The 19,552-nt window shown below is 37.1% G+C and overlaps 1 protein-coding gene across 5 annotated transcripts in view; it reads left to right on the top strand.

Moving 5' to 3' along the window:
* SENP7 (SUMO specific peptidase 7) overlaps positions 1 to 19,076 on the top strand; it is a 43,553-nt gene extending 24,477 nt beyond the window's left edge. For all 5 annotated transcript variants that reach the window (XM_026112420.2, XM_064521401.1, XM_026112421.2 and 2 more), the window contains 14 exons: positions 673 to 819; positions 1,594 to 1,627; positions 2,435 to 2,608; positions 3,741 to 4,003; positions 5,177 to 5,310; positions 6,538 to 6,654; positions 8,408 to 8,527; positions 10,747 to 10,839; positions 11,709 to 11,923; positions 12,258 to 12,295; positions 12,664 to 12,701; positions 12,951 to 13,019; positions 15,166 to 15,316; positions 16,860 to 19,076. In XM_026112420.2, the coding sequence (XP_025968205.2) occupies positions 673 to 819; positions 1,594 to 1,627; positions 2,435 to 2,608; positions 3,741 to 4,003; positions 5,177 to 5,310; positions 6,538 to 6,654; positions 8,408 to 8,527; positions 10,747 to 10,839; positions 11,709 to 11,923; positions 12,258 to 12,295; positions 12,664 to 12,701; positions 12,951 to 13,019; positions 15,166 to 15,316; positions 16,860 to 16,997 (1,731 nt within the window). In that variant the 3' untranslated portion in view covers positions 16,998 to 19,076. The remainder of the gene's footprint in view (positions 1 to 672; positions 820 to 1,593; positions 1,628 to 2,434; positions 2,609 to 3,740; positions 4,004 to 5,176; positions 5,311 to 6,537; positions 6,655 to 8,407; positions 8,528 to 10,746; positions 10,840 to 11,708; positions 11,924 to 12,257; positions 12,296 to 12,663; positions 12,702 to 12,950; positions 13,020 to 15,165; positions 15,317 to 16,859) is intronic.
* The last annotated feature ends 476 nt before the right edge of the window (positions 19,077 to 19,552 follow it).

The following is a 19,552-nucleotide window of genomic DNA, read 5'->3' as shown; positions in this document are numbered from 1 at the left end:
ACGTGATGGAGATACTTCTCTGAAAAGGTTTTTTTGCACACAATTTTTGGCTATTTATCATAATTCAAGTTGGTAGTTTCTTCTTGTCATCCAGTCTTCTGTTGTAATTCGGTACATGGAGAAGTTTAAGGGTCTTTGTGGGTAGCAGAAAGGGATGGGATAAAGTTGTTCCCTTTCCTTTATGACTAGCAATGGAGTTTGAATCTAAAACTATCTGTAAAGGTCATTGCCCCATTTTGGACTTTGTGAGCCTCGTGCTGCTATATTTGACCCGGATTTTGGGTATCTCTAATTCAGAAACAAGTCAGAACTACTGCTGCCTCTTCTCCCAGTTGCATCACTCTGAATGTAGGCATTGAATTGGATCCTTTATCTTTGATGTCAAAAGGGAGGATTTTTTCTGTTGCTCTGTTTAAGTTTTTACTTGGGTTAGATTGGTAAAGAGCACAGGCCATGTCTTGGCAGTGTGAAGTTCAGACTTGGAGCAAGTTATTGTTCAGCCCTTGACGGTTGTCGGTAATGATGGTGATAACCTACAGCTTTTAATATGGAAATTTTACATGGATGTTAAATACGGGAGTAAATTCTTACAAGCATAAAGATAAAGTTCCTAAGGTTACAGGAGGGAAATATTTCCTTCAAAGCCCTGTAATACATATAACTATTTTACAGCTTTTAATGGAGTCAGTTGAAGATAGATGTCCTGTTACCTTACCTTCTGGTAGCACACCTAGTGAACAGGTGAATCCAGCATTGGAAATTGCATTTGCAAGTCTGTACATTGGGAGATTTAAATGGTCATCAACAGGTCATGCAAGGGTAAGTTGCATTATTATGGTGACATTTTGAGAATATTTTAAAATGAGTTTTGAGAGCAGTTCTCATGCAGTAATGAAAACATTTCATAGAGATCTCCTAAATGTGCCAAAATCATTTGAAAGGTGAGTTGAAATACTTTTAAAATCAGTATTTTTAAGTGGAACACGAGAATTTTACCTTGGAAAAAATGACTTCATTTTTCATGCTTAGTATGGTAAGGTAGGAGAAAACTCTCTTCTCAAGAAAGGTGACAACCTTCAGCCAAAGTGACAATAAAACACTCTTTATTTAGCTAAGTCTTTTTTTTTTAACATAGTAACAGTGTAAGTAGCAACTTTAAAGGTTTTTCATTCAAAGATTAATGTAAGTAGCAAGATAACATTCCAGTGTGGGACTTTTGAACTAGTATCCTTAATTCAAGTAATGCAACTGACAGTCTCTATCCTGGGACACCTACAAACAGGCTCCTTTTGTCCTGTTTAGCCATCTGAGCATTCGTCATTTTTTTTCTTAAGGAGTCTGTAGGCAGCTCTATACAGTCTTCTGCTTCTTTCCGAGTGCTGAGCACCTGTGCAAGTCAGCTTGCTGTCATTTAGATTCTTTAGTGTGGATTTAGGAGTATTGTGGTAGGTGAAATAGACAATGTTGATTACGTTCTTAAATTAGGCATTTTATTTTTCAACTAATTTAGCTATAAGCTGATTATTAATTCTTGCCTAGTTTGTTTTAATCAATTTGTAAAAAGCAAACTAATTGTTTTTATTTTTATTTCAGTTTACAACCAAGTATATTATGATCCCATTTCAGGGTAAGATAATTTTGTTTCTTTATCCTTCTCCTAACTATTAATCTTGCAAATACTATATGAAAATGTTCTGTATATGTTTCTATTTTGAATATTTTATATCCTTATTTTATTTGCTTTTACAAAGACATTGAAGCCTCTAAAATAAAAATTTATCAATAAATAAAGCTTTTTGTCTAATCTGTAAGTATTAATAACTTAGCAGCTTCTTACACTTTTAAGGTGAACTTATTCTGCATATTTAAGTGATAAATTGTGGTAAATAGGACTATTCATGTTTTTGGGGTGAAACATCAGTCTTTTGAGATCAGAGGTTTAGGCCCTCTGGTCTGTTAAACAAAAATGTGCGAGTTGCCCAAGCCAAGAAGAACGTAACTCTGTAGACTTGCATTCAGTCAGTTTTCCAAAGGTGATGTGTGATAACTCGTAGGAAAAGGTTTGGGAGTAGTTCTGAATTGACAGATGTATTGATGGAAAGAAAATAGGAGTTCGTGACTTGGAATTAATTTTTTGTGTATTTGTACGTGTTAACTGAGATTATTCTGAGCAAAAATACGATGTTTTTCATGAAGAATTATGTGTTTAGATGTACAACTTTTAGTGTTACAATTTGGTAACTTTGTTTTATGTAGTTTGGAAAGAGTGATTTAAGTACTAAATTCTAAACACATTCAATATAGTGGCAGGAAAAAATCTGCAAGAATAATTTTAATACTTTGATACTTACACATTGTAGTAATTTAGTATTATGCCTTTATAATTATCTATGGCTGTGTAAGGTTTGGTTATTTTAAATTCTATTTTCTACAGTGGCTCTTAATAAGAATGTTAAGCTGACAGTGGATACTCTGGATCTGAGAAGGTTTGGTCTGTGGAGAAGCGACAGTGGCTGTTCTTCAAGCACAATCGTTTTCCTTTGGTTGTCTGCAGATTATGTAGAAAAGATTGAAACCCAGTTAGGAAAGTCTGTTTTCAGCAAACCATGTGAGTAATCACTCTTCTTAAGCATGATGAAAAGGTGTAGTATATGGGGTTATTTTAAAGGGGTTATTTTATACTCACATTTCTGAATACTGAGGAAAGCCTATATTTTTTTAAAAGATAAAAGTTGATCACTTTTGCTCTTCCAAAATGCCCCTCTATACTTGTCTTTGGAAGAAAACATAACATAATGTGATTCAAAACCACTGCTACTTAATAAAATGACCTTTTGAACTGTGTTACGTTGTGATCTGTGTGTGGAGGCATTTTAAACTATGCTTGTGTGTAAAGTAGCTCTCTCTTTAAAAATAAACAGGATGTTTTAAGTTTCCTTACTTCTGAGTAGCCTAGGTGCTAGAAGAATGGCTTGGAAGATAATTGCTGATTTTTAATCTTTGACAAGACTGTATTGGACCATTGCATTACTATTAGAGAAAATTTCCACTAGAGGTTAAATGGACTATTTAGTCTATAGGGTCTTGTGGACTGGGTTTACTTGTTTTTCTGGAGTGAAGCTCTGTAAGAACTGAGTATAACTTTTGCTCAAGTATTCAGACTGGCACAATCCCGCAGTATTTTTACATTAGCAAAATGATTAGAAAATGACCTCTACCGCAGTTATGATGTCAGAGTTGCCTGTGTGAAATTTAACAGTTCTTTTACCCTGTCAAGTCACCACCTCTATGGGAAAAAAAATACAGTTAATGTTAGCTTTGCCTAAGGAGCAGGAATTGTTTAAAGTGAGAGACCGAATTAAGTGTAAGCAGTGAGTTACCTTTACATTTTTAGATCTAAGTTTATCAGTTACCAGTGGCTTTTATAGACAAAGCTCCCAGTGAAAAGAGTGGAAAATGAGTCTGAAGCTGCAGGACACTCTTTAATCTTAGGTTTATTTACCTTGATTACATTCTTGTTCTTTATGAGTAGAAACCTTCAGGAGTTACTATTAAATTTCTATGCTTGAATGTTTTATGCCTTTTGAATATGCATAGTAATGCAGATCTTTTGAACTCTGTGTTGAGACTTGTTGAAACAAATCAGAGTGGTAGTCTTACAGTTTGGTGTGGAAACTGTTGCCACAGTTCTGCTTTGCTTTCTTAGTGTGTTAATACTCTCCTTTCTTTCTTTTTTCCAGCCAAATCTAGTGAATTTGTTTTTCTTGAGCTGTCCCAAACACTCACAGAGTGGGAAGAAGTTAGACTGACTGAATTAATTACAAATGTGAGCAAGAAGAACAGAGCACCAGATCTCTCTGAGTTTTTGTCTTTGAAGCAAGCCTTACCTTTGTTTAAGGATCTTTCTGCTGAAGAGAGCCCTTTTATCAGTTACAGTAAGGATCTACTAAAGCAATGTATGCTGAAAGAGAATACCTCAAATGCGCATGAGCCTGCATTTCAGGTTAGTGAGTAGCTGTTCCTTGACTTACCACCATCTGTTGGCATTCACAAATTCCAGTAAATTTTAGATCAGCCAATTGCGAAGAATAAATTCTGTCTTTATCCATAGCTTTTAAAAAAATCAGTAACATTTGTGATTTATCCCTCTACAATGGGGCAAGACTTACCAGTAAAGTGCTAGATCGTGCCCAAAGAAAGATAGTACAGAGATGTCATCAGCACTGATAAGTGGCAAATAATGAAGCTTTTGGTTGACTCATAGTTGCGTATGCCTAAAGCCACAGGAATTCGCCTCCCTTGTGGTGTCTCCAGGATGGCAAGTTGAGAGTTAATGAATGTAGGAGTGACGGTGGTGAAGGGTCCATTTCTCACCTGAGCTATAAGTGAACTGGGTGCAGCAGAGTGGAGACAGTAGTGTGTGTAGGAGGAGCAATGCACCTTACCCACTCCAAATGTTTCTAGATTTTTCTAGTGAGGGCTCCGTAGTTTGAAATATTTAAATGCATCCCAGGGATGCCAAGGAGATGGGATCGTGCAAGTTAATGTGTTAGTACACCCCCATTTGAGGAGTAAATGTCTGAATGCAGCCCCATGCTATTGTCATTTCAAAGCGTATATGTTTGTTCCAGTTAGTAACAAACACAGGGACAACAGATGAATCTGTGTATGAAACTGGGAACTTAAAAGTCAAGTTGCTCTGCTTCCAATTCAAATCTGTATTATTTCATAGAGAAATTCTTGACAACTAGATTTTCCAACCTGCCAAGCTTACCCAGCTCCTAGTAAGACAGTCTCATACCTGTCTCCATTCTTTCAGGTCCTGTTTCTCATCCAAAAGTAATTCTGCCTCAGTTGGCTGAATAATGCTTCTAAACTGAATAATGCTTCTAAACTGTTTTAGAGAGGCTATGAACAAATGAAGACCTACCAGTATTTTAAAAGGGACACAACTTTTTTTTTTTTTTTTTTTTTTTTTTTTTTTGTCTGAGCAGTGGCACATAAGTCTAAATGCTGATGTTTGAATGTTTGCACTTCTCTCCAGCAAGATTCTTCAGTGATGCAGTGTAGTCATGCAGGCTTCAGGCTTGTGGATTTTTTTGTTTGTTTGTTTTTGTGGTCTGTTTTACATATCTAGTCATGTGATCCTTTTTTATTATTTGTTTTTTATTGGTAGGAATCGAAACCAAAAGTGGCCAGGCCTAGTTATGCCCTTGCAAATAAGCAGAACAGTGGTTGCTATTCCATTTCTCTGTCCTCTGCACTGAATGAAGAATGGAAAGAAGTAAGAGAAGCTGGAGCAGTTAAGAAGTATGTATCTTTCACTTTGAAGGTGAAAATAAAGCAAACTGAATAAACAAATTGCTGGAATATAAGTTCTATCATAATTACCATTTTCTAGTTGATTCAGAAGTGTTGGGTGAAAGATTCTATATAAATATAAAATATCACTGAATATGAATGTGGTCATTCCTGTTTCAGTCTAATAGTTGAGAGAGAATAGATGTGTCACAGGACAACAAAGAATCTCACAGAAATTAGTGAATACCTGAACTTTGACTACAGATGTGCTCACATCATGGACCCATCAATGGGAGGGCAGAGAGCTTGTAGCCTCTGTGAATGTTCACCTAAGTGCATATCAAAGCAAAACTATTGCTAACTTAGGCTGAGCCATTGTTTTTCTTTAAAAGATGTTTTCTTTTACTATTCTGTCACATTTGATCTGTTTATAACTGCAGATTGTAATACAGTTTATTAGTTAGCGCAAGACCTAGGTTAACAAACATTTTAGAAAAGGAAAACACATGAATGTGTAATGCAGGAAGAAACTAGGAGGCAGCTAGCATTGTGCTTTGGTTCTGTCTGTAGTAGTCTGTTATTCCTCATACTCTTAGTATGGCAAACAGTAGTGAAGTACCTTCCTCTTAAGAACTCTTGCAGTATGCTTACACTTTTTGCTGGCAGTGTAACAGTTGGTTTTGGTTCTGCTTAAGAGATTTTCTACAACAGCAAAAGTGCTTGGTTTGTGGTTCCAGTTAAGTAATATGGATGTTAGTCTAGACTTTTTTTTAATACGTTGTAAGCGTTAGCTTTAGACTGAAGTTGGGCAGTTCCAAACCACTTACAGTGCATGTGCTGCATGGTGCATAAACCCAAATTTGGAAATGTGGGAGTCCTCATTGGAGTCTTAATTGATAGGAAATCACTGCTCATTCATACCCACTGAGAATCTGTCCTGTAGTATTTCTTCCTGTTTTATATGGCCATTTATCATTTATTTTTATCAAAAAAAGCTGAAGGTAAAAATTTCCTTTCCAAAAGTTTTTGCAAAATTGGGGGGGGGCAATATTTCGTATGTAAGCACTCTTGCTATTGGAGGAAGAAATGGTAACAGAATTCTGAGTTACTCAGCAGTTTTGAGAACTACCACTTCAACAGGTTTTCTGGGAAATCTTTTAGATGTGGAATGGATATACTGTGAATAAAATATAAAACCCAGTTTGCCATTGTTACAACATGGTCTATGTTTTCTAGTTTGATTGTTTATCCACCTCCACCTGCAAAAGGAGGCCTGGGAGTCACAAGAGAAGATCTAGAGTGTTTAGAGTATGGAGAATTTCTCAATGATGTCATCATTGATTTCTATCTTAAGTAAGTATTTGGCAATTTAATTCTCCTCTTCTTTTAGAGGCTTGTGATCTTGAATGTTGTGATCTTGAATGTAACTGTAGATGTTCGTCATTAAATGTGATACAAAAATTTTAAAAATGACGAAAAGATGAAGTTGTAAGTTTGAATTTTTTTAAGCTTTTGAGTATTCTCAGTAGTTTCATTTATTTCAGTTTCATTTTTTTTGCCCCTCTAATAGGCTGCAGTGTACTCCAGATAAAGTAGAATAATTGCTGTTCCTGCTCAAGAAATAAATGTATTTTAATTGTCTGGTACAGCCTTTGTACTAAATATAAAATCCTTGCTGTTGTACAAATAATGCAGCTGGGACAGTGAGAGACTTTTTTCTTTTTTTTTCTTTCTTACTTTCAAGGCTTAAGGCAATGAGTCCAAATTATATGGATTTTCAGTAGTTGTTAGGTGTCTAATTCCTGTTTGAGGATCACTACATCTTAGGGAGGAAAAAAAAGCTCTTGGGGACCTCACAGAATGGAAAGTGCAAAGCAGGCAGCTGAACAAAGTAGAGGGTCTGTACTGAGTAGTTCATTACGAAGTTTGCATGAAACAGAGCATCCTCAGCTATTCTGTGCAAGAGTTTAGGAGTCCTTCTGATGTACAGCTGCTACAGAAAGGAACGCAGCTAACACTTCTTGAGGAAATTGTGCTTGCCTAACCTACTTTAAGCCATCCTACTAGAATTGCTTGTAAAAGTAGATTTTGCAAAACTGGCACTGTGGGCCACTATTCTCTAAAATCAAGATTTATTTTCCATGTGCTGACTTAAGCGGAATTCTGGCTTTATGGAAGGTTGGCTGCAAAAATTTGATTTTGTTTGGTATCAAGCATGCAGTAACTGTGAGCAATAACAAGCCAGTTAAAACACCTTATCTAGAGGAGTGGAAAACGGAACGTGTACCTGAATGTTTGGTGTGGCTTTACAGCAAAGCCCTTTTTATTCTGCTGTAAACTAGAAATAAATTATGCAGTGTGGTTCCCACTCTAGCTATAGCTTCATCTTAACAGGAAGGTTTGAATAAAGGAATTTAATGTAATCATTGCAGAAACCTTTCTGCTTTTTAAATGTTAGATGACTTCACGCATTCTCAGTGTTCGTTGTGTTGCAAGCTGTGTGATGTATGACTGTTGCACAAGTTATCAGGTGAAACTGGAGGCACCTTGTGCAGGATGATTACAATTTTGAGAGCTTGGGCAGTCAGGGATTGTTGAATAAACACATAAGCAGATGTTTGCGGTAAAACGATCAACAGTAAAATCATAAACCTCTAGAGTGTCTCTTCTAGCTTTCACATGCATAACCTATAGAAGCAAAAGGGGCAATTTATACTACTGACCTGTTCTATGCTTTTTGCATACTCAGTAATACAACACTGCATGAGCTTGTACTTGGCCAGGTTTTTAAACTTATCTTAATTGCAAGGGCTAGAAACATATCTCTAAAAATAAATGAAAGCATTAATACTGAAGCACAAATCTGAGATAAAGGGTAAGGTGACTATGTTCTTAGTAATTGTTTGGCACTAACATACTATGGTGATGTTCATGCACATGCACATTTAAAATGCAGTAGATAGAAAAGCTTGACATGATTAGCAGCCATGAAGGCAACTGATGGTAAGCATAACCTGCGGATGATGAATCAGGAAATAATTATGCTGCTTTTATATTAGGAATGGTAGTTTCTAGAAGAGGAGTTTAATTTTTTTTTCTTTGGTAGGTACCTCTTGTTGGAGAAAGCTCCAAAACATCTTGCTGACCGTACACATATTTTTAGCAGTTTCTTCTATAAGTGCCTGACCAGGACAGAAAAGAACTCTGAGGGGGATCCCAAAGTTACGTAAGTTCACTTCAGATGCCATACCGATGAGAACTAAAGAATCTGTTGCTGCTATTTAGAAATTCTGTAGGTTGTATCCTAATTAGCACATAAAATAATAAATTGTTATTCTCCAAAGGAGTGGTTAAATGTTGTAACTCACAATTTAAGCATAATGGTATTTTTCATTAAAGCTTACATGTAATTGATCCTGGCTATGAATAAAAGTGTCATTGCCTTTCTCCAGCTTTATATGAATCTTCACTTCAAACCATTATTTATGTATTTTGATCTCTCTTTTTTCCCCCCAAACTCAAGAGTTGTCTAAAGCATGCTTTATTTTAAGTCTTTTTAAAAATATTTTTAGATTTACCACGTCTGTCATGTTACATGTTAATAATAAATTATTGTCTAGGTTTTTAGTAAGAAAGTTTGCCTACACATCAAGTTTACACATATGAATTTTTTACACTCCGTTACACATAAATTGAAAAGTTTCACAGACAGTATCATTAGGAGCTTATGATCCCTGTATTACTTTATGCTTGCAGCCAAGACTGTATAAAGGGTAGGACCATCCCTAGCTCACACTCAGTTCCTTCTCAACACTGATGTTTGAGTGGAACTTTCTTACCACTTCACTTAGTTATCTGCTAGCTGCTTTCAGTCTGTTATCATTGCTCAGCTTATTGGAGTTTTTTCTGTTTGTCAGAAGTGTTTTTTCTTTTGTTATTCATGAAGTCCCCTGGTTTTACATTCTTTCAGCCAACTGGGCCATCTGCATGTACAGGTGTGCCATCTCGTTTCTGTGTTAGGGCAAAAGTTAGAGAAAAATGCAACTTCTGTGATATTTTTGAGAGCTTCAAAAATCAAGGAGCTATGCTCGAGAGAATGCGTCTTCCATCAGTTTTCGTGCCTGTCTTCTGACCATGAATGTTCTGAGGTGGAGGCACCATTATCCTTAAGAATGCTGTTGTGGCTTGATCTGATTCCTTTTGCAAGGCTGGGCTGTCCTTAACCTCTTCATGGAAGAAGAATGGCACTCTTCATGCATCATATTTCAAGGACCGTAGCTGCTGCAGATCAGAGGATAGCTTTGGGAATTCTAGTTTTGCTTAGGGTTAGATACTTACCTGGTGAATAAAGGACTTTTTGAAGTGTGGATAGTGGAAAAGTAGTCTCTGTATTGTCATAAATGAAATTAATCTTTACTGATGTAGGCTACTTAACTTCAAGTCCCTTTACTTCCTTTTCTCCACACAGTTCAGCTAGTGAATTAAGTTTTGTTGTGCTCCTTTCATAGGCGCTTTTCTAGGTTGTAACTGAGCCTTCCCCTGTTATGTTCTCTGTGCTTCTAGAATCATGTAAGAGAGGAAATTTGTAGCAAGTCTTCTTTCCACGCTGCCCCTGAAGAGCCCTGCAGCAGCTTGCTTTTCCATTCTCTACCGCTTTTCTCCCATTCCTCCCATATTCAAGTTACATGTCTTGATCACAGATCAGGATTTAATTAGAATGGCAAAAGAGGGTGTCTCCTGATTAGAGTGAATTTTGCTTTTGGTTGACATTGGAGCAAACTTTGTAAACCATTGGTTTCCATTTAATCTTGTGTAAAATAAGAAAGCTGGATAATCTAAATTTCTCCTCGGATTTTTTTTTTAATCTCCTATAATCCCGTCTTCATGCTTTATGTCTGTAGGAGAGGAAAAGGGAATGTGATCCAGCAGTTAAAGCCCAGGACTGGAGGAAATCTGTGTTTTAGTTCTGGCTTTGCTATAGGTGTGCTGCATGAGGCTATGCAAGGCATTTGGCTTTTCCTTCCAAAGAATCAGGTTGCTTAGGCAGGCGTTCAAAAGTGGTATTGTGACGTGGATGTTTGGAAGTTGGTATAGATCCGTGTTTACACTGACAGATATTTTGGGAGGGCTTTTCTGCCTTTAGTGTAATCTGATATCCTGGCTAAATAATTGCAGTAAATCCTTCCTGACTTTGAAATCTATGGACAATTTATCCAAAAGAGTTCAAGGTGGTTCAGATAATGCAAACATTCATATCAGTCCACTTAGCTTGTAAGTCACTTGGGCTTAATGTCCTGCTGGTTTATTTTCTCTCTGTTGGGAAATTTCATGAATAAATGAAAAATCCATTGAGGGATTGCAAAAAATATAGGATTACTAATCCCTATACCTTACTTTAACCAAAAAGAATAAATCCAACCAGTAATTGTCATTTGATTTCCACAGAGCAGCACAGAGAAGACACAAAAGAGTAAGAACATGGACTCGTCATATAAACATCTTCAGTAAAGATTATATCTTTGTGCCTGTGAATGAGGAGTAAGTCTATGCAATTTCAGACACATTTTCTGGTATTTAAAGTTTAAATATTTGAATGTTCTGGTAATTTAAAGATTTATAGCTGTACACCTGAATCAATAAACAAACATATTAGAAAAAAATATATTAGATTTTGAAGAAGAAGCAATAGTGAGGAGTGGAATGAGTAATTTTTAAGCCTTTTCAAAATTTCATTTTGTAAGTATAGTTGTCTTCAAAAAGCTTTACATTCCTTTTCCTTAGTTGTACTGAAAATTGTTTTTATATATTTCAAAATAATTTATATGTGTCATTGTGATGGTTCCTGTGCACTTAAGTAATGTTTCTGTGAAGAAATCCCAGCAATGCATAGTGTTAGTGGTAAAAAGAGCAGGAGTAGTGCTTCCACTGTCTGTGCCTGGTCCTAGTTGAATAGCTGCCCTGCACGTGGAAGCTCCAGCCAAGCTGAGCAGTCATTGAGAGTTATGTATGCAAAGCAGCTGTAGGCAAAGATTGGGCTTGAGATATGATACACCTTCAGCTATATTCAAAACTGGGATCAGTGTCACAGATTATTTTATTACTCTGTTATTTTTTCAGTGTGGGGTAGGTGGTGAGACAGTGATAAATTGCTGTGGCGGGTTTGTTTTGTTTTGTTTTTTTTAAAGGAATTGATACTTACCTTTGCAGTTACACCAAGTAAAAGGCAAGGTACAAATGAGTGGGAGGATTTGTATGAGATGCTGTGAGGGAATATGGTAATGGCAACAGTGGTTACATACCACAAAACAGTTGTCCATGAGCTCTCAGTGCTATAAAAACTTTTCGTGTGCTTTTTGGAACCAACTGTTACAGTTTTGGTGTTTCCCCCTCCCCCCACTGCTGGGCAGGTCTCATTGGTACATTGCAGTTATCTGTTTTCCATGGCTAGAAGAAGCTGTGTATGAGGAATGTCCCCATCAGACTTCATTATATCACCAGCCTGAACGATCTCCGCTTCAGTCAGAGAAGGAGAGTCAGAGCACTAGAACCAATACAATGTTGGCCTTTCCTGGTAACTGCAAGGGTGAAGAAATGGATACAAACAGAAGTTTATTCTCAAAAGGTAGATAATGTAGAAGAAATTACATCAAGCCATATACAGTTCTGATAGTGTCTTAATCCATGAAGGAGAGATGTGATGTCTTAGAAAATATCCTGAAATGAAAGATTAGTGTAACATGTTTTTGACTTACTATGCATAGTAAAGACTGCACTGCATTCTTGCTTTCTGCAACTCTTTGGAAATTAATGGAAGGGACATGTAAAATCAGTGGCTCAGATCCTATTGCAATATGTGGACTATCTTATTTTGAGTACAAATAATCATGAATTTGAAAATTAAATTCTTAAGACTTAAATTCTTGAGACTTTCTATATTTTTTTTTCTTTTGTTCTAGATGGCAACCATGTTGCTGCATGCTCAGGTATTTCTAAAGTAAGTACCTTTCTTATGAAAGGTCTCTTTTGACAGAGGAGACATGTATTACTCTACTTCCTAAGGCTCCAAGACTTGAACAAATTGCTTTGCATTATCTTTTCTGCAGCAAGCAGGTGTTGATGTTTATGCAGCTTGCAGCATGTGCAAGACAGTTTCAGTTAGCCTGAAGTCCTCCTTTGCTTACCTAAGTTGCCTATGCTATCGTTTCAGTGTTTCTTTTTGTTTGTTTTTGTTTTTTAATTTTCTATCAATTTCTCCTGTTCTGAAATAGGAGCCTGACTTGCTTTACCTTTAAATCTGTGAAAGCATTTGGGTTTTTACTTATTGTAGTTTTTTAAGGTTATTTTTTCTTCCTCTCTTCCTAGAACTCTCCAAGTAATTCCAGAAGGCAAATTTGTAAAAGGTAAGTTTCTGTTTTCATACTAATATTGTATTATTAAAGGGTTTATACTAAGAAATTCTGCAGTAATTGAGTCAGTTATTTGTCACATCTGGCTTGTTATAAAGCCATAGCTGTAGGGGCTCGTCCTTTTTTTTCCACATTTATTCAGCTATTGATGCTCTCGTTAAGCTGGATTCAAACAAAAGCTTTGCTTAGGTAGTACTGGTCATGAAAGATTAAACTGCTGTTTTTTGTTTTTGTTGTTTACAGGCCTTGTATACTCATCTTAGATTCTTTGAAAGCTGGCTCCTTGCAGAACACAGTTCAGGTTTTGAGAGAGTAAGTAGCTGCAGTTTTCCTTTATTAGAAAGAGTTGCTCTTGGTCAGATTTTAATGTTCAAAATACTTTTCCTTATAAAGGTGTACATTCTTATTCCTAAAGGAAAACCTACAAACAGCCAGAAAAAAAAATGGCAGTATGGAGGTTTGGACAACAATACTGTTTTTGTTCAGCAGCCTAGCTGTAATGTAAAAATTGAAAAGTAGATGTCTTTTTAAAATTGAAAAAACATTGAAAAGTAGACTGAGGGTTTTCTAGAGTTTTTTGTTTTGTTTTTTATCCTCTCCAGTTCAGTAATGAAGGTGTTTTTAAGAGCAGAAAAAACTATTCTTTAAAAAGAATACTTTGAAATTTAAAGGATTAGTTTTCCAAAGTGCTGACTTCAGTATCCTCATGTAGCTGACAGAATTTCTGCATTGAATCTGCTCCTACATATGTGCAAAAGTGTAGTATCTAAACTGAAGCTGTCTAAAAGTTTGATGTGTCAGTATAGTTATATGGGAATGTTACTATGTGTTTTGAAAGGTGGGAATAAGACTATTTACAGTCTTTGTGTTAAGTATTTAAGTACTGGAAGAATGTCTTCAAACTTTCAGTTCTTGAACACACTGCTAATGACTAACTTCTATCAAAAACTTTTTACAGAATTGATAAGACTAAATAGTTAAAGCTGAAATTAATTGTTCTTGTTGTATGCACTTCACTGAAAGGAGCAAAAGTCTAGATTGTGTAAAGGTATTCATTATAATACTATGTTAGGAGTGGATGATAACTGGTAAATTTTGTGGCACCATTTTTTCCCTAGACAGAGAAGCCTGCTAGCATGTCTGTCTTGGGAGAAAGAATGAAGTAGCAAACATTTTTTTCATGTCTCTTTGGGATATATTAACATAGCACTCTACAGTTTGAGTTACTCCAGGAGATGAAATTCCAGAGAGGGTGGTTTCCTGGAGTTCACCAGAGAGATGTCATGAAAAGTTAGAAAACAAAGAGGTGACTTCTGGAAGCCTGAGATCTGTGAACTTTGGGAAGCAGACCTATTATTTCTTCAGTTTGGGGGAGAGAAACATCACCATGTAGTTGCACCTTGAAAGGAGAAATCTAAGGAAACTCTGATACAGGGTTTCCATTACCTTTTTTTATTTTCCTTAAGCCAATTTTCTTCGTCTTTGGGCAGAGGCCAGGCCAAATAAATTAATTTTCAAGTCTAAGAACATTAATATAGGAAATGTGCATCACTGATCTCTCTTCATCTTGAATTCAGTTTCATGTTTGCCTTCTATTCACAAGTGCCCCTTTTCTCAAAAGCTGTTTTGGGTGTTATGTATGTATTTTTATTCTCAGAACTGCAAGGACTTGGGGCTTGTGGAAATCAAACACAAGGTCCGACTTGTGTATTTTTATTCTCTAAAGTCAGGTGTTGTGTTTGTTTCTTTTCCCACAAGCACTGAGCTTTTCCTTTTGAAAATCACACCCTTATGCCTTCAGTCATGTGTTCAAAATCAGTGGCCGCTTTAGAAAGCTGGATCAGTGAGGTTCAACTGAAGCAAGAAAGCAGTAGAAAAGCCTGATACCAGATAAGTCATAATCGTATCATAGAAGTGATCCCTAAGGTTGTAAGTCTTTACCTACCTTATACACTGGTAGGCTGCAAGGGCTATACTGGATGTTTATAACTGAAGTTGTTCATAAAATAATTATTACAATTCATCTTACAGTTTGCTTAGGGTAAAAAGCACTATTGGCTTTCTCAGGATGAACCCAGGGAAAAACCTGTGTCATAGTCATGAAGGATTACTTCAGTTCCTCCTTTAGCTCAAGTTTTTTAAAGAAAGTGTCCTAACAGCTTGAAGAAACTCAGTGCAATGACTTCTTATTTTTTTTAATGAAGTCATGCATCTTTCCTATTTTGTGTACCGTGTACATTATACGGTAGAGATGCATCTTGATGTAATAAAGTTTTGGAATTTTGGATATTAGAAATTGTGTTATTTCGTTATATGAATTTCTTTGACAGATTCTGTGAAGGAAGTTGGTTAAGGCTGTTACAGCACTGTGACCAGTTCCAGAACAATACTGATTGATACCCCAAAATGCACTGAGCTGGGGAGTTAAGTATTTCATCTGTTCGCTTTCCTTTTATAGGTACCTGGAAGCAGAGTGGGAAGCTAAACGAAAAACACACCGGGAATTCAGTAAATCAACAATGATTGACTTCTGTCCCAGAGTGCCTAAACAGGATAACAGCAGTGATTGTGGTGTATATCTGCTGCAATATGTGGAAAGCTTCTTCCAGGTACAAGTGGAAACTACCCCCCGCCCCCATGACCCCAAACTATTTCTGAATGAAATATCCAGACAGAAAAGCCTGTGATGCTCAGCCTCTGTAAATATCAAAGCCATTTGAGAAAGAGGAGATAAAATCCATTCTTCATGTAGTGGCAGGGGTCTTTGTGCCTGGAGCACAGGTAGTTTCTGCTCTGCATTTCCTAGGCAGACATTTCTGGCCTTGTGGTTTAATGATGCTTTTACGCTGACATATTGAGGGCCCTTAACTATATGGGTATATTTGAAGCCCATGTAGTTTACACATTTCTGGCCTACAGTTGGTACAAAGGGACCTTTTCCTTGCAGGTCATCTCTTCTTGTAGCCACTAAAAATTTGCTCAGCTTGTCCATTGGCCTTTGCGTGGTTTTGTCTGTGCAGGCAGCAGCCTCTGCAAAGAGAGGGAGGGGGGAGATCCTTCAAAGGGAAACTGTCCAGCGCATTGTCTTAAACATCTGCAGCTGTTGGGTTTCAGACATTTAGTGTCTCCCCAGTTCACCCTCACCTTGATGAGTGCTCTTGCACTGCCCTTGGCTTTGTTCGCCTGATGCTCATATATGTCCACACTGAGTCCTTTGCATGGAAAAGCTTGTGTGGCGCCTTGGCCAACTGACAGATTTTTCTTCTATAGTAGAAAAAAAGGGTTGAGCTCTTGTGTAGGTGGAAAATGAAATTATGTACCAATGCTTCTGAAATGACCATTTTCTAACATGGTCATGTTCTGCTTGCAGAAGCAAAGCCTGAACGAGGTAGATGTAGTTTGTTCTAAACATACCCAGCACTCATAGACCACAGATCGTGATGTGGTTTCTCACTCTTTTTTTCCCCACTTGCCGTATACTGCTTCATTCGTGGGAAGGAGAAGGTGAAATGTAAGCATTGCAAAAGAATGAAGAGGGAAAGAGGAAGGAGGCAACTGAGATGTGGTGTGGTCTTATTGACAGAGTTGGCAGTGTGTCTTGGCCATTTCATTTGCTGTCCTATATTATCCTGAACTGTCCCCCCCTCTCGTTTCCTGCTGAGCTTTGTGGGAATGTTCTTGCTTCTTTGCTCTCTTCTATCGGACAGACCAGCCCATAACCTAAAAAAAGCAGTGCCTGAGGCCACAAAACATCTTACGCTTAATTGCTGTATGCCTAATTCTTCCTTACAGTGTGAGTGTACCTGTGTGTTTTGTGACCAAAGCGTATCTGTCCCATTACATAGCAGGATCGCGTCTAATTCGTATCACAGAGTACATGGACTGTGTTTTGAATATATGCTTATGCTGATGTATCTCTCAGGGAAATGATGATAACTTGTCTTGTGTTTACCATGAGTAGCTCATGGTAAGTGTGTGTATATATGTGATTACCATGGAGGAAGTGTATTTGACTTTGCAGCCTGTCACTATGTCTCAGGGTGACGTGTTTGTGCATCTGTGGTCTCAGCAATAATGGGGAAGGGGTTGAAATTTTTTTTGAAGGTTGCTTTAGGAAATTCATGCTGTTAATATTCCTTTTTCTGTTACCAGAATCCCATAGATAACTTTGAACAGCCAATGCATCTGGAGAAGTGGTTTCCTCGTCAGGTGATCAGAAGCAAACGAGAAGAAATTCGAGACCTGATCTTGCAATTGCACTTCCAACAGCATAGTGGCAGCAGCAGCTAATAAATCTGCTCAGCCAGACCTGGCAGAGACATCGCTGTATGCAGTAACTGGAACTCTGCTTAGCAGCATTTGGGCTCTTTCTGCCTTACAAGGCTGAAAAAAAAGATACCACAAGGAGTATTTTGTTTGTTTATTGTACCTTTTATTTAAATAACTTTTTCATTTGGATTGTGTGGTCCTAGAATGCAGTGAGGAGGGGAAAGGAAAAGACTGTAGATAAAAGTGTAAATATGTAAGTTAAAGCTAGTTAACATTTGTTAACTGAACTTTTACTTGGAATATGGAAGCTACATTCAGATATGTGCCACAAAGATGTAAAAATATTTTGATCTTGTGGAGCCTGTTCCTTACAATTCTGTATAAACATAATTTAGAGTTGAATGAGCATGTAGGAGTCTGTCCTGAAGACAGGATTTTGACCCTATGCTGTGACTCTTTCTACTTTGCAGTTCACATAGAATGAATACTATGTATTGTTTTAATTTAAAGATATAATATTGACTCTCTTTAGAGATTTTTTGTTTGTTTGTTTCTGAATATGTACAGCAATAGTCTGCATTTGTCAGAATATTCTGCTGAGATTTGAGGCTGCTAGATTTTGTGGGTTTTTTTCCTCCCTAGCATTTTCATCATAAAAATTTTATTTTCATGGGAGTTGAAGCCATTTGCTTCAGAGTGAATTTTGAAACCTTTTAAGCTCAAAAGTGGTCTCTTTCCTATATTTTTTAATGATTTTTTTTTCTTAACCAGATTTTCAAAAAAACCTTGCTCTCAAAGTATGTGCCAATACATGTAGGTAGTATACCTCTGAATCTTATGGCATCATTTGCATTAAAAGAGCAAGCAGGCTGTGATTTAGCAAGTTTATTTGAGATGTTTTACTGAAAAGTAAGCCCTTATTTTCATTCATAAAGGTCATTGTTATATGTAATATGTCTTTAGGATATGTAATTTACATACAAGACAAACAGATTTTATACTTTGCTCAGGAGAATTGAGTAAAGATGCCCACATGTGTGAGTATTTGAACTTGGGACTTGATAAACTAGCACAATTTGGCTAAGTATGCAGTGATACAGTTTTTCTCAGACATGGATCACAGAAAACTTTTAATAGCCTTTTCAGATGTGCATATGTTTTGCTATGGTCACTGCATAATGTAAGGTGGCTGTGTTTAGAAGGAGGCTTTCCCTTTCCCTGGGGTAAGGAAAGTCATGTGTCATAGCAGCTTTCAGAAGGACCATGTGTCAGCTAACCACCAAAACCACGTGTGTCATAAATCTGTCTACAAAACCAGAACTCTTAAAGCTGCAAGTAGGCTAGAGAGTTAAAATGAAAGTAGAGAGCAACCCAAAGATGTGATCAATTTTTTGGTGTCTCAGAATTCTCAGGGCCCCTTTCCTCAAGTCAACTCTGAAACTTTGCATTGCAGAAGGTGGTCATTTCTTCAGGTTCTGTGCAGTCATCCAAAAAAACCATTGTTTCTCAAACCAGGAAGCATTCTTTCTGGAGAAGAGAGACAATTTTAAAACAAAATGATATGCTGGTCACAGTTACCTTCTGTATAACTGTGGGCAGCCTGGTGCAAATAATGCATGTGTTTGACTTCATTTCCACTTCAATTCTGTAGTTTGTCACTACCCCACTCACTCTCCTCCCCAGCTTCTATCTCTGTCATCCCTGAGAGTTTTGTGGCTTTCATCTCTCAAACCATATCATCAGCACTACTACAGGGATAATCTATGTATTATAAAATAGATAAAAGAATGAATTCAGAAATGTGTGCCCTTTCTCTATACCTTTTCCATTGATGAATATTTTTGATGTTCCCTCAAATTTGTATTATAAATAGTTTGGGGTTTTGTTACTGTAAGAATTGGTTTCCATCATAAAGTAGTATTTGTTCTTTTTTAGATTGGCTGGTTTGTAGATATTTAAAAGCAAAAGTCACGTGTAAACTTCTCTAAATTGGTTTTATAAACTTATTTTAAAGGATTACCTTCGTAGATTAATGCTAGATGTGTGCTATGAGAATGCCAATACATTTGATATTAAAAAAAATCTCCCAGTGTTGCTGAACTTGATTGTTACCATTCTTTTCCCTGCTGCCACAAATTACCAGAGAGTAAGCATAAGATAGACTATCCTTCTGCTTTTACTCATGTACACAAGTATGTGTCTGTTAACCTAATTTTGTATCAAAGTGATGATTTACTAAAAAGGCATTCAGCTAGTTTACAGCTTCTTGTGGCAAACAAGGCTGCTTTCAGGTGTAGCACAGTGTTACAGTTGCTTCCTGTAGTTAGGCTAACAGTCTGACAGCCTGAATGACCAACTTGGAAAAGCCTGCCAGGTGCAACCCACCCCATTCCAGCCGTTTGCATTTAGCATTTGCATCAGTTGCTCTTTGGGGGCTATTGCTGAGGTGTAAATTAGAGCCCCCTTGCAATAACTCTTAGCATACATCAGGCACCTTTTTGCATGTCCCCTGCATCTCCGTTTCCTGTATCAAGCCCCGTTTAACTGAAATGGTGGAGTGACATGATCCTTCAAAG

This window comes from Dromaius novaehollandiae, chromosome 1 (genome assembly GCF_036370855.1).
Source record: "Dromaius novaehollandiae isolate bDroNov1 chromosome 1, bDroNov1.hap1, whole genome shotgun sequence".
NCBI classification, from domain to species: Eukaryota; Metazoa; Chordata; class Aves; order Casuariiformes; family Dromaiidae; genus Dromaius; species Dromaius novaehollandiae.
The sequence above is the reverse complement of the archived record's forward strand: the minus strand, read 5'-3'. Positions and strand labels throughout refer to the sequence as shown.